The 15,488-nt window shown below is 39.2% G+C and overlaps 1 protein-coding gene across 1 annotated transcript in view; it reads right to left on the bottom strand.

The window, feature by feature from the left end:
* Window positions 1-15,488, bottom strand: part of LOC135462742 (nuclear pore complex protein Nup205-like) — a 36,797-nt gene that overhangs the window by 18,171 nt on the left and 3,138 nt on the right. The window contains exons 4-21 of the mRNA XM_064739979.1: window positions 14,736-14,954; window positions 14,058-14,143; window positions 12,921-13,146; window positions 12,256-12,420; window positions 11,380-11,495; window positions 10,870-10,932; window positions 10,255-10,371; window positions 9,337-9,474; window positions 7,952-8,102; window positions 7,142-7,338; window positions 5,787-5,969; window positions 5,570-5,614; window positions 4,641-4,850; window positions 3,802-3,981; window positions 3,391-3,448; window positions 2,082-2,271; window positions 1,297-1,417; window positions 118-211 (exon numbers count right to left, since the gene is read on the bottom strand). Coding sequence (XP_064596049.1) covers window positions 118-211; window positions 1,297-1,417; window positions 2,082-2,271; window positions 3,391-3,448; window positions 3,802-3,981; window positions 4,641-4,850; window positions 5,570-5,614; window positions 5,787-5,969; window positions 7,142-7,338; window positions 7,952-8,102; window positions 9,337-9,474; window positions 10,255-10,371; window positions 10,870-10,932; window positions 11,380-11,495; window positions 12,256-12,420; window positions 12,921-13,146; window positions 14,058-14,143; window positions 14,736-14,954 — 2,559 coding nt within the window. The remainder of the gene's footprint in view (window positions 1-117; window positions 212-1,296; window positions 1,418-2,081; window positions 2,272-3,390; window positions 3,449-3,801; window positions 3,982-4,640; window positions 4,851-5,569; window positions 5,615-5,786; window positions 5,970-7,141; window positions 7,339-7,951; window positions 8,103-9,336; window positions 9,475-10,254; window positions 10,372-10,869; window positions 10,933-11,379; window positions 11,496-12,255; window positions 12,421-12,920; window positions 13,147-14,057; window positions 14,144-14,735; window positions 14,955-15,488) is intronic.

Below are 15,488 nucleotides of genomic sequence, written 5' to 3' on the forward strand. Positions count from 1 at the left end.
AGTAACAAGTATCATATTTGAAGTCTTTGGTGTGACCTGAGAGGGTATTTCCATTTCTATAAGAAACCAGAGAATGCAGACCTCCACAGCTGTAACTACTTGTAGGACATTACTCACTTCCCTCCTCCAGCTGATCAGCAGAGGGCTTGGTTTCCGCTTCATCCGCCTCCAAGCATTCCACAAATCCATGCAGCAACTCTTTACTTGTCATCTTAGAAGAAATGAAAACAATTATTTTACATTACATTATACTTCAGATTTTCTTTTTACATACATGTACAACGTGTCAACGGGTCTAAAATAAGAGACATGCTCCAGAACAACCCTCTACCTTGATTGACCTCTTTTCAAAGTAAGGGTTATTGCATGTCCCAACTATCAATCAAATTCATAAATTTATTTGATTGATGTTTTATGGCGTACTCAAGAATATTTCACTTGAACGGCGGCAGCCAGCATTACGGTGGGAGGAAACCAAGCAGAGGCTTGGGGAACTCATGACAATAACAAGAATATATAAAAAAGACCAAATGAAGCATACAGAGCAATTTATATTAAAACTCATAAGAAATTTGGGAAACCAATAAACCTTTACACCAACATCTTACTTTTGGGAAGTTGGGTATCTGCCAGGGGCTCACGCAGTTGTTGACAGCAGATGTCTGAATGGAGAGGTATAGGGGAAGAAGGCTGCGTTTGCTGATAAATATGTCTTATAAATACCTGGAAGTTCTGAGCATTTGCAACAGGATAGAAATAACGAGTTTGTTATCCAGTCTTTGTTCTTCATATTAGTACAGTAAATGTGGAAGAGTTGAAACTTTAGAGTGAGGCACCGAAAATACTAGATAACAAGGGTTATGTGAATACCAACAGCTCACTGATAAGATCTTCAGTTTACATCATAGCCTAAGTTGACCGGATAGATGACGTATTATAACAAAAAAGTTTATCCGGATACTGACGTCACTTCTCCCCAATATCTAATAATTTATTCCTGAATTAACTTAGATGGCTTATCTGGCTATAGCATTGTTCTTCCCACAGCTGATATTAACCCGTCGTCAATGAAGTCACAACTTCAACCAAGCTCTTGCTGGCTCAAGTTTGTGTAAGTCAGAAGATATGTCAAGTACCTGTGGTTTAGTTTTGAAATTTTAATTCATAAAGAAATAAAAATTTGCCGTTTTCAATAGTCTTTCAGTTGATGGATACACAAAATATTAAAGCTGTGTTACTGTAACCTCACACATAAGCCAGCTTAGCCAAGATTATGGGACACGTGTAGACTCTGACCTCATCTGCAGTGAATAGCCCCACAAGGTCTGACTGTATGACTGCCCAGCGACTGACCAGACGGAGGATCTTCACCGCAGCAAGGGCGTGTTCAGGCAGGAATGTACCAAATATGACATACCTGCAACAGCCAAGAAGAAACTGATCACACAGACATGCTGAATTAAATGTAATGTAACAACTTACTGAGTAAATAGTGCAGATACACATAAACTCAATTTACACACCAAAAATGTCATTCTTCTTGAATTATTTATCTATTTTTTTATATATTTGACTGGAGTTTCACCATGTGGTAAGATCCAACTTCTTGGGCACTGTGGTAAGATGTAACTTACTGGACAGTGTGGTAAGAACCAGCTTAATGGCTGGGCAGTGTGATAAAATGTACTAAAAACTTACATGGCACTCGATAAAATCCAACTTACCGGGCACTGTGGTAACATGTAACTTACTTAACAATGTGGTAAGATCCAATTTACCTGGTACTGTGGTAATATATTACTTACTTGACAATGTTCCAGCTTGGTTATGGGTAAGATCCGATTTACTGGGCAATGTGGTAAGATGTCACATGTATCCAACAATGGGTAACAACAATGGGCAAAATGGTAATATCTAATGTGATCAGCAATGCAATAGAAACTGCCTCACTGTGCAATGTGGTAAGATGCAATTTGGCAACATGATAAGATGCAACTTACTCGGCAACGTGGTAGGATCCAATTTACTCAGCAATGCAATAATATCGAACTTACTTGGCAAAGCAATAATTTTCAACTCACTTGGCAATGTTGACCAGGTGGTCAGGTTTGCCACTGCGGGGGTTGATGGCCATGAGCAGTTTGTCCATGGAGGAAATAAACGTCGACGCACCGCTCTCCCGCTGTGTGTACATCATCACATTCTCCTTCTCCATTGTCACCTGAATCATCCTCAGACACAGCAGCGAGGCACGCTCAAGCTTCAGCTTTCCTACAAGAACAAGTAAGAAACCAGCTCATGCTTCCCTACAATAAGTAAGAAACCAGCTTCAGCCTCCCTACAAGAACAAGTGAGAAACCAGTTCAGGCTTCAGCTTCCCTTCAAGAACAAGTAAGAAACCAGTTTAAGCTTCAGCTTCCCTACAAGAACAAGTAAGGAACCAGATCAGGCTTCAGCTTCCCTACAAGAACAAGTAAGAAACCAGTTCAGGCTTCAGCTTCCCTACAAGAACAAGCAAGAAACCAGTTCAGGCTTCCACTTTCCTACAAGAACAAGTAAGAAACCAGCTCAAGCTTCAGCTTCCCTACAAGAACAAGTAAGAAACCAGTTCAGGCTTCAGCTTCCCTACAAGAAGAAGTAAGAAACCAGCTTCAGCTTCCCTATAAATACATGTAAGAAACCAGCTTCAGCTTCCCTACAAGAACAACCAAGAAACCAGCTTCAGCTTCCCTACAAGAACAAGTAAGAAGCCAGTTCCAGCTTCCTTACAGGAACAAAAAAAGAATCCAGCTTCAATATTGCCGATGTGGCGTTAAGCCATAATCATTCATTCATTCAGTTTCCGTACAAGAAGCCAGCTTCAGCTTCCTTACAAGAACAAGAAACCAGCTCAGGCTTCAGCTTCCCTGCAGGAACAAGACACCAGCTCAAGCTTTAACTTCCCTACAAGCACAAATAAGAACCCAGCTCAAGCTTCAGTTTCCGTACAAGAACAAGTAAGAAACCAGCTTCAGCTTCAGCGTCCACACAAGAACAAGAAACCAGCTCGAGCTTCAGTTTCCGTACAAGAACAAGTAAGAAACCAACAAGTTTTAGCTCCCATACAAGAACAACAAACCAGCTCAAGTTTCAGCTTCAATACAAGAACAGGTAAAAAACCAGTTCAAGATTCAACTACTCTGAGAGAGCAAGTATGACATCACATCAATCTTCAGTTACCCTACAAGCGCAAGTAAGAAACCAGCTCAAGCGTCAGCTTCGATAGAATCACAAGTAAGAAACCAGCTCGAGCTTCAACTTTACCACAAACAAAAACATCAGATTATCACCATGTCTAATCGTTGACATCGAAGGAAACAAACTAGTCAAAACATTGTCCAGTTAACATACCTGGTATACTTGTGTAAGTTTCAAACTGTTTGATTGCTTCATCCAATATGTATAGCACCTGAAAACACACAGCATACAATGTGTTTATTTGACAAATGTTTTATGAAGTACTTAAAACAGAAATCCAGAAATATTATATTTCATTTAAAGCTTGGCATGTGCAAATGCCAAGGCACACAGAGGCATTAAACCGATACTTTTGATGCCAACACTTCAGATTCAGTTTTTCGAGTCAAGGAAAATGTGACCCTTAAAAAATGCTACACTTAGGTAAAATATAGTACTCAAAAACAAAAAAACTGGATGATAGGCAGGCATTGGGAACTGAGTTCAAACAGGCTATTTTTTTTTACTTGAATGGTCTTTTATAGTGTACATTTATGTGTAAGTTCAAAGGATGTATAGGCTTACCATTTTCAGCAGTCCAGTTTCATTAAGCATGTGTAGCAGTAGGGTGTGTCCTGGAGGTTTGTAACCCACAGACTTGCCACCAGGGGTCTCCACCTGCTGATCGAGGAAATCTTCTAGGCAGACTTCGTGTGACTCCATTAACTTACAGAGAATCTCCAGGGCACCAGCAGCCACACTCCACTGAAATAATTTGTTTTAATGGATGTTTGTTCAGTTCAAACAATGATTGAGTGAAAATCCAAATTACCAAGTTAGTATATCAACTACAACTATGTATGTACTTGCTTCAATGAACACAAAAGGCAGAATTCTGTTAATTCTTTAACTGTTGTTCTATGTCCAGCAACAGGATATTTCTCTTGTATGACTATGGTCAAGTTTATGGGTGGAGGAAACAAAAGAAAAAAATTGAATAAAACGACTGCACTTTGCAAGATAACACTAAACTCCTGACAAAAATCCACAACTAAAAGTGGTTGTGTTTATCATAGCCAAATTATCATAACAAAGGTAGAAAAACACCACTATCTTGACAAACTTGTGACAAACTTCTTTATTTAAAGGACTTTATCAACAGAGACTTCTTTATTAAAATCTACTCTTATTTCAAGAACTTATTAAGGCCTCAAAACCTATTACTTTCAAGGAATCCGATGAGAAGTGAAGCCGTGATCATTCAAACTTAATTATTGATAAAGATTTGATTAATAGGTAATTCTCTAATAAAATCTATCCATTTAAATAGCCTTAACTGTGTTACTTTCAAGAATTTCAAGGTCAAGTAAATCCACGATCACATTCCAATATTCTGAAACCATAAACTGGTATGACTTTCACACCTTTTCACTCGCATTTTTATAGGCCCTTGAAGCAAATTTCAGCAGGACATCATCTCTGATAAACAAAAGGTAAGGCTCAAATCCAGGTACTCTATAACCCGCGCCAAGAGCTGCCGGTATAGGGATCTCTGTTAGAACATTGATGAATTCCAGGAAGGCTTGGGTTAGAGGGTAGGTCTCATTTCGGGATTCAATTTCAGCCAGCTCCACCTAGTGAGCAGAAGATGAAAAACAATTCTCATGCAAAAAATCTGGATTTGAATTCAATTTCAATTTTCACTTTCAACACCAGCGTGCTGAAACCCTAACAAGTAAGCCTCAGTGGAAATTTCAGATATTATATTCCATAAAACAAATACTGATTAATTTATTTATTGATTTATTTATCTGATTGGAGTTTTAAGCAGTGCTCAAGAATAATTTATCTGATTCATGTTTTACGCCATACTCAAGAATATTTCATTTATACGATGTTGGCCAGCACTATGGTGGGAAAAAACCTGGCAGAGCCCGAGGAAAACCCACGACCATCCACAAGTTGCTGGCATACCTTCCCAGGTATTGCCGGAGAGGAAGCCAGCATGAGCTGGACTTGAACTCACAGCAACCACATTGGTGGGAGGGCTGCTGGGTCACTGCACTGTGCTGGTGTGCTAAAACCCTTGGCGACAAAAGCCCCCTACTCAAGAATAATTCATCTGACATTTCATGACAGCTGGTAGCATTATACAGGGAGGAAACCAGGCAAAGCCCACAACCATTTGCAGGATGCTGGCAGGTCTTTCCACACATGAGGCCAGCATGACCTTGGGTCATTGAGCTGCACCATCACATTAATCATTATACCACGGAGTCTCCAGAACAATGATTAAACCTCAGGAAACCATAGTAATAAAATCTGTTACAAAGATGTATAAAGTACCACAAACCTGTAAACCTCCAGGCTGGCTTCCTGGTTGAATTGTCCCCACAATCTACAACAAGAAACAATCAACATGACCAAACTTTACAACAAAATACAACTGGGCAGTAAAATGTAGCAGTATTCTGAACCGAGTCTGGTAAAATCAGTGACTTAGTCATGGCCTAATGTGAAGGTCAAATACAATTGCTACTACCTAATACATGAACACAGCAGCTGTTTACCTGAGAGACTTCCAGTGACTGCCAGAGATTGGCGGCGATATCCGGCGTACGCCCAAACGCAGCCAGCGTCAGAAGTAACTCGGCCTTGAGTTCTGGGGGTATACAACAGCCGACAAGCCCAAACAGTAGCACAACAGGCACCCACTGCTGGTTCTCACACAGGCCTAATCGAGCATTCTCACTCTGTCAAATACAAAGTAACGACAGCTGGCATAAAACACTAGTTTTTAAATATATATATAATGTCAATGCATGTTAGTACGTACACAGGAACACCAAAAGCAAAAATATAAGACTATATAAAATATAGTCCTTAACTACATGTAAGCATATAATCTGTATTAAATTAAATTTCACACTTCAACTGCAAAACCCATTCCGTATGCATATTTTGTCCTGAAATTTTGAGTAAGGACACTAGAATGCATTTTCTTGATTGCCCAGAATCACACCAAAGAATTAAACTAACACAACTAACTTCTGCATTCCATAACTTTCTCACAAAACTGTCAGATTCATACATAGAAAAAGAAAACTTTTGCCTATCAGTCATTTGCTTTTTGTTGAATACATTAACTTCATATCACCGGCATTAACAAACTTGAAATAAACAACCTAACCGGACGAGCCAGCATTTGATGTTTACATGAATGTTTCCAGAGAGAAATAGTAAGTGGAAGGTCTGCCAGTAACATGCGGATGGTTGTGGGTTTCCCCCGGGTTCTGCCCGGTTTCCTCCCACCATAATTCTGGCCGACGTCATATAAGTGAAGTATTCTTGAGTACGGCGTAAATCACCAATCAAATAAATAAATAATTAAATTAATAAGGACAATCGAGTTCATACTTTAAGGTAGAAAGAAGGTAAAAGATGTTCGACACTATCAAGTAACCTGTCAGAAATGTTATGCGAATATTTATGACAACATTTACTATCATCACAGGCATCTGAAAAAGAGCCTGTGTTCACAGGATCCTTTTCTCAAGTCACATGATCCAGCATAACATAAGAGTTCCATCTCAAAACTTCCCTACTGATGTCTTACTTTCAACCAATCACACTGCCCTAATTTTTAATCTTCCTGACTACTTTCACCTCTCTTGTTTATGTGCTTACGGACTCATGCAATGCCTGCTCTCATATTTTCCCCAACCTTGAACTGATTGTTCTTATAATGCTTGCTACATACATTTACTTTAGATCATAAACATTACCTTTATTTTAAATCGGCACTTCTGAGACTACTGTATTCTTAATGCCTTTAGCACAATTTATCATTTGCAAGACTGACAATGCAGAACTGCAGGTCTATTACAAGAGTTATTCCTTTTAATATATTCAGTCAACTACTCACCTCCTCTGCCACTGTGCGAGTCAGCCTCAGGACAGACAGGAGCCCCTCTAGCTCCTGGGGGGTGATGCCCCGATGGTAGTGCCGGTATCTCTGGGCCGCACTGTCACTGGAGGTGGGCGTTTCCTTCCTCAGGTTAGTGTAGTACTGGTTCAGAGAGAAGAAGATGTGATCCCAAGACACCAGGCTAGCAGAACCTCCTGGAACCACAGGTGTTTATGATATGGATTAGATATAAAATACCGCATAAAACTGAAAGCAGTCAGAATACAGGTTTGATTAAGGCTCCATCAGCTGTTTCACAACGCCATTTCTGAGTCAAGTCAAAATTTAAAACTTCACCATAATGCTCAATTTTTTGCCACATCTGCCTTAATCTAAAAAATAATGAGATCGTCAAACTTTTAATTTCTAGGACCCAAAAATAAGCTCTAAAATCATATTTCAAATTTTGACTTGTTAGACATGACTTTGTGGAACCAAGCACGCATTAAAAACTTTTAGAGCTAACTGGTCACTAAGCTGAGTCAATGTTACACATATTAAAGTTATATTTATAAATAATATTATCAAAAATATTCATATTTCAAGTGAAGTGAAAAAATATTTTGCTGCCAAAAAAGTAGTAATCTCGTCAATATCACGTTCTTCAGGTCAAACACAAAGTCTTTAGAATTTTCATTAAATAGTTTGTCAAACTGTTAGTTTTGCGCACATTCGCAGAAAAAATGCATGAAATATAAAAACAGGTACCTAAGCGCATAATTTACAAGTTACAAGCAAAACAAATCCCAGCCCAGCAAGTTCCCTTACCTTGACTAGTTCCATTGAGTTTCAGCAGGTGGAAGAGATGGTAGGCACATTGTTGACCGTGTGCCAGGCCTGTCAACATGTGGATGTAGGGGATATAGAGGTATGGGGGCAGCAAGTCTCCAGCTATCCTCACAAACTTGTACAGGCTCACCTAACACAATGACAATATAGGGGATATAGAGGTATGGGGGCAGCAAGTCTCCAGCTATCCTCACAAATGTCTACAAGCTCACCTAACACAATGACAATACAGGGGATATAACGGTATAGGGGCAGGCACTTTCCAGCTATCCTCACAAACTTGTACAGGCTCACCTAACACAATGACAATATAGGGGATATAGAGGTATGGGGGCAGCAAGTCTCCAGCTACCTTGACAAATGTGTACAGGGTCACCTAACACAATGACAATATAGGGGATATAGAGGTGTGGGGGCAGCAAGTCTCCAGCTATCCTCACAAACTTGTACAGGCTCACCTAACAATGACAATATGGGGGATATAGAGGTATGGGGCAGCAAGTCTCCAGCTAACCTCACAAACTTGTACAGGCTCACCTAACAATGACAATATAGGGGATATAGATGTGTGGGGGCAGCAAGTCTCCAGCTAACCTCACAAACTTGTACAGGCTCACCTAACAATGACAATATAGGGGATACAGAGGTGTGGGGGCAGCAAGTCTCCAGCTAACCTCACAAACTTGTACAGGCTCACCTAATACAATGACAATATAGGGGATATAACGGTATGGGGACAGCAATCTCCAGCTATCCTCACAAACTTGTACAGGCTCACCTAACACAATGACAATATAGGGGATATAGAGGTGTGGGGGCAGCAAGTCTCCAGCTAACCTCACAAACTTGTACAGGCTCACCTAACACAATGACAACAAAAATGCCACACCATTTATAAATATTCCAAGAAAGAAAAATAGGTACAACACAAATGACTTCACTCCAGATGTTATGACCACACTAAAAAAAAAACCCAAATAAACCATTAAGGATGACAGTCATTTAATGATTTATAACATTGTTCTTGAATGTCATATTTTACATCTTACATCTTACAAGTCTGCATCTATAATATACAACCTTGACTATGGAAAGCACCTACATCTATGCCTTACCATGATTGTCCACTTATTACCAAGACATATCGGATTTATTTATTTATTTGATTGGTCTTTCATGCTGTACTCAAGAATGAAATATTTAATAACTGCTCACCACTTGTATTTTTATCACAAAAAATTAACCATGGTTAAGAAAGAAGTACATGTAGTTGTATATCTGAAAAAAAATCACACAGAATCAGTGCTAAATATTGTGTGTTCTTAGAATGAAAAACTTGACGTCAGCAGACCTAGGTCACTGACCTGTTTCTGAGGTGGTCTGTGTCCTATGGCTGTTGTCATGTTCCCAAACATGGTAGAGGCTCCAAAAGGTTCTGGGGGGCACCAGTAATCAGTCACTAGTTCCAGCCCCATGGGATCCTTAGAGTACAAGTCACTTATCTGAAACACAATCATACATTTGTTTTCTCCCCAAATGTGCTGATGTTCCACACTAGAAAAGATATATATCAGATGAATTTTTTGTACTTACCAATTAAGTAGTGTTATGTAGACAGCCCTGTACATGATGAGTCAAAAAGCTCAAAACACAACAACATACATGACATCAGTGGCCCTTCCTTGCAAGGCTTGTTAGCTTTGAGGTTTAAAGTTGCTTTCAGCATTATTGTGATCACATATTAACACAAAGTGTTTCCTTGAATCATATTATCATGTTTTAAAGTGTTTGCCTCTATTTACTTAGTTATTAGTTATTATTCAAACATATGCCTGACATCAGTTAAAACACCCCTTTGGAAACAATAGTGAAACCTGTGTTGTCAACATTCCATATTTAACTGAACCGCGGTTTCCTGGATCACCCCATGTGTGTTATCAGGCACCTATTTGAAGGCTTTTGGTCAAATTATTGTGCCAAATGCCTGTGAGGATATTGTTTATCTATTTATTTGATTGGTGTCTTACGTCGCACTCAAGAATATTTCACTTATACGACGGTTGCAAGGATCATCGTGGGAGGAAACTGGCCTGGAAACCCACGAGCATCCGCAGTAAAATCTTCCCACCTCTGACCAGAGAGGAAGCCGGCATGAGCCTGATGCACTCACATTGTCTGCATCAGTGAGTTCCTAAGTTATCGAGCTGGCACACTAACCACTTTGCCCCGCAGGCATTAGGTTTCAGATACACGTGTAAAAGCAGAAGTGCTATTTATTTTACCAGCTCTAGGAGATGCTCAAAGTCCCTCCTCAGATTTGCAGAAGGTTCCACACCCTCTAACTGATGAGCCTGGAGCAGGCGGGCTGTCTCATCGCCACGGTTACGCAGTTCCTTCCACTTGAGAAAAAATGGAAACCCGAACAACATGAGAACAGAAAGTAATGCAGCTACGTCTATGCTTAACCCATGACTGCATGTTACTTCAGTTCTTATCTACTTATTATCAAAATATAGTTAATAATTACCAACCACTTTGCATGTATATTTATTAAAAATCTACAACTAAACTGTCGAGAGTGAAGCACATTTAGTCACATTTCCACAAAAATCTACACAGAAAGGGTGCTGACGGATTTCTTTTTTCTTATAATGGAAAACTGTTTCATACATGTAGGGACAAAGGGAGGTAACTTGAACTTTCAGCAGACCTGGTTGAAACCTGTGCTCTACAAATGCCCAGTTCTAGTTCCAAAAACTTCATATTTTTCCTACCATGAAATTGGCAGATTGACCATGATAATGTCCGTTTAGATTGTTATAATTTATAACATAAGAAACTTTACTTTTGATGTTGAGAGAAAACCTCAACCTGGGTAATCATTTTTTTCCCCTAACCTTTAATGGCATGTGGAAAATAAAATCTGTGATCAATCCATGTACTCGTCTCAGATAAAACTCCTACAGAAAAAAAAGAAAGAACAAAAATTAACATGCATGTATCACTAATAAACAAATGATCTTAAGCCACTCAAACTAACCTACGTTCATAACACACAGCTTGTTGGTCAGTTCTTGTTAGCTGTAATTCTGTGTTACTAGCAGCACTTTAAATTACATGTAACCATTAAAGAAAAAACAGCCATAATATTAGTGCAGAATTAACTTCTTGAATATGCACAATTACAACTTAAAACAAAAGCTGGTGTCACAGGTTCAAATAGCCAGTGATCTGATTACAACTTATTTAAAAGTACGGAGGTCAGGAGTGTTGGGTACATAGCAAATAGTGATGGTTTACTTTGGTTTCTTTCACACATAAAGCTGACTACCGTTACACACCTGGGAAGTTCTTTATTGAAGCATAATAATACTCCAATCAACCACATAAACTGTGAACAAACTCGCCTCTTTATGGAAGTCTGGAAAAGCCACGACACACTCCTTGAGGAAGAGAAAAGTGTTGTCAGCCAGAGCTACATCCATGATAGCTTCATCCTCTTCACAGAATTCTCCCACACACACTGAAATTGGAATTATTGATTTGTTTGAATACCGTCTTCCAACATGACAAGAACAAACCTCTGCCATCTTCTGGAAATCAAGGCACCTTACCAAATACCTGAAAACCTCTTCCTACATAAAGCTGAAGTGTCACCAGCCAGAATGGGGATTAACACCAGACCTTGTGGCCTTCACTGCAAAATTTTACAACACCACCAAAATGTGATGAACAGACTTTTTGTTGACAACCTACAAATGCAGCACCAAATTCACACTGCTTGTCGGTAAAAACATTCAGATACACATAAAACACGAAATTCAGGCTGCCGCTATAAGTGGGAAGGTCTGGCACAACCTGCAGATGGTCGTGAGTTTCCTTCAGGCTCTGCCCGGTTTCCTCCCCCATAATGCTGGCCGCTATCGCATAAGTGAAATATTCTTGAGTACGGCGTAAAATACAAATCAAATTAATATAAATTCAGGCAGTGACCCACACTCCCTCTAACCTTTTCAACCCTATTGAAAAAGGTAAATAAAAGAAAAAGACTGATGAAATAATTTCCGCAGAAAATTACATGTTGGGGAATTCCCTTTCAGATGTAATTTTCTCGACATGTACCTCCTCATTGCTGTTGCACATTCTTATTTAAAAAAAAAAAAGACCCTTAGCTTGCTACCCAATTTCTGAACCTGTATTTGCCCCTGTATACAGTTGTATCATGAATGTGCACTATCTGAGATCTAATCTCTTCAACACGCACACACAAGCCAATGCCCCACCTGTTAAGCCCTGATATTGTGAGAGCTGCCTTAAGGCCAATGACCAGGCAAACTGTACAGTGGCCTTGAGACCTGGGCAGGCCCAGCTCTGGGAAGACTTCATCTCTCTGTGGATCTCAGGCAGGTAATCATTGTCGCTGATGATCGGCAGGGCTTGGATTAAATCTGTCAAAGAGTAACAGTCACACTTGTATACTAATAAAAGCATATGAATGATACTAAAGTTAACTAAAACCCTCTGACTAACAGAGAGTCTCATGAATTATGTTTTAAGAAAATTATTGACGAACTTTTCTTGAGTTTCTAAACAAACAATGCCCAAACTTGTATTTTTTTATACTTTTTCTTAAGTTTCAAACCAAACAATGGCAGTAAACAAAATTTTTACAAAATAAAATTGATGTACTTTAAGATATACATGAAAAATGCTACCATACTAAGTAAAACATGACAAGATATGTTTGGAAAAGGCCATTATCACCAGTTGCATAAGAGGCCTTTTTTCTTCCCTTTAGACATATGGGAACTGCTTCCAGCAAGTGTTGCATTCCAAATATTTCATGGATGCTCACAAAAAATTCCTAACCAAAAAGAGGTACGAATCCTGTCAGAACAGTCCTATACTCTATGTAAATGTTTCAAGGTTGAAGATGGGTAAGTAATACCTCCAGCATCCTCTTGGTCCAGTATACTGATATCAAGACAGTACAACATGGTCATTAGCAGACACACAGACACTGGTTCCAAAGTACCATCAGCACTGACGGAGTTATCTGTCTTGAGGAAGGCCATCAGCCTTAAGGTGTCGCCTCTTGACAGAGGTTGCTGGCAGGCCAGACAGTACAAACACTCTGCCAGAGAGCACTTGATCTCTTTGAACAAATCTGTCACCTGATGGCAAAAAAACACAGCAAAATGTAGTAACAAGCAGCATGCATTACACATTTAAAAGCAGATTTGGTAGCACCTTGATTGTAGCCTAACAGAAACATGAATGCAAAACTTCAGCTTAATACATGAAGAAAATCTACCTCAATATGGACACAAATACGCCAACAATTTGTAATTTACCAGAACTAAATATGCACACCAAGCTTCAACAATGGAACATATTCTCATGTCGTTATGCTGTACAAGTCATCAAAACTCAAGCTGAATAATTGCAGTACTTTTTGAGACACCATCCTTAACATTCACCTTACCACTGATTCTAATACACAAGAGACTTCAGTTTGTGAATTTTTGGTAATTTACAGTTATTAATATGCACACAGGGCATCAACAAAGAACATTCCTTTTGTATTATTATGCTTCACATGTATGCAAAATCTGAGCTCAAAACATGCAGTACTTTCTAAGACACAACCCTTACTACAGTCAACCTGACATTGCTTCCATGGTGTTAGGGTACCCATGTCGATGCTCCGATCGGACTTTAGCTGGGCCTATACAAACTATACATGAGATAAAAACATGCACCCCACAGCAACTTTATCATCACCAACCAGAACACCATTCTCCAAGACAGATGCTTGTCACAACTAAAACCAGTGTATACACTAAGAAATTCAAACAGAATTTGGGATATTTGACGGAGGTGCAAGATTTGAATTTTATTAAATACCTTTAATGAAGCAGAACAAGACTACAAGTACAGTCTGCAGATTAAGCCTGAACTTCAGTTTCCCACTTGCACACCACATGATACAAAATGGACACCATTTTCAAACAAAATGACCTTGAAAAGGGGCTGTTTGGACAGCCTCACACATTTCTGGTTCATCTCGTAATCTACAATGTACCTGTTTTCTGTGTTTCGGTGGTCCCAGGGCCCTGTCTTTCTGTAGTTTGTCCAGTTCTTGAGCCAGGTCCATGTTTGTTATTAAATCTGTTCAGGACAATATTGACATCATGTATATAAAGGAATGCATAATGTAATGTACAGTCCCTATCCTCAAATAACCTCTAATGGACTTGTACAGTCTCTATTCCCAAATAACCTCTAATGGGCTTACTTTGATTTGTATCTGATTTGGGTGTGATAATGTACTCAGGCCAAGACATTACCTTTCTTCCTGGACCCACCCATAAGATTTCCACATGACAAGCGACAACTAAGCTAATCCTCTACCCAACATTCTACCTCTCTGAATCCCCTTGTCAGTTATGGACAGCTATCCATAACAAGATAAATCGTCTGTTTTCCTACTGCATGTGTCCATAAAGCACTCAAAGCCATTTTTATTATAGAATACTCCACCAGCAAAACTTCAAAATAAATAATAATCAAACAGTTCAAATCCAGTGTAAAGTGACAGGCCTTCCAAAAATCTGTTACACTTAAAATCCTAGGGCTCTTGCAAGATGTCAAGTACAGCTTGTTTGTTTCTGTTTATCAGAACAACCAACTGCAATATTGCATATATTAGGGGTAGTAAAGCAACTATTAATTACTATCTATCAAAGAAACCTAAACCCACCCAGAATCTTGTCAACTAAACCCTCCTCAACCAGCTGATCAGTGAAGCTGGTTGTCATGGAGACAATCTCTGAACTGAGCCCTAGCGTCCATGTCCTGCCCTCTCGTGATTGGATAAGGGCTCTCAGAGAGTTGACGATACTCCTCCTGCCATCATAGTACAAGAGTACAGCGACCAGTCCACGAGTCAGACCCGGGAAGTCTGGCTGCTGGTTTTCACCTGTAACACAATGTTGACGCTTAATGACCCAGCAGTCTAAATCTAACAGCTGAACTGTAAGACATGCAGAAGGCATTGAGGTTTTCAGTTATATAATAATGTTTCAAAATACCAGTATTAACAGAATTATCTCTTACTTGTCAACACTTTTAATTTCATAATTGCTGGAAATTACAAGCAAAGTTCTGTTTAATCTGAAGCAATTTAGGCTATGAGTTAAATATTTCATGTAACAGATCACAAGTAAAAGTGGGATCCCCTGTGTCTTTCTAAATAATCTGGGTGTTGCCCTATGACAATGGGTTTAGTTTTTGGAGTTTAGTATTTGAGGTCACAGCGCACAAGTAGAAATGGGATCAAATCTTGTTTCTTCCTAAGCAATTTGGGCTTTTGAAACAAAGGCAACAGTAGTAATGGAATTAAGGTATAAAACCCAGCTGAATAATGTTCTACATTACATTTTACTTTTTGTTTAACAAATGTATAGCCTTTGATTTAAATGTTTCATGTCATGCAAGATCCATATTGATAGAT

The sequence above is a fragment of the Liolophura sinensis genome, chromosome 1 (genome assembly GCF_032854445.1).
Source record: "Liolophura sinensis isolate JHLJ2023 chromosome 1, CUHK_Ljap_v2, whole genome shotgun sequence".
NCBI lineage: Eukaryota > Metazoa > Mollusca > Polyplacophora > Chitonida > Chitonidae > Liolophura > Liolophura sinensis.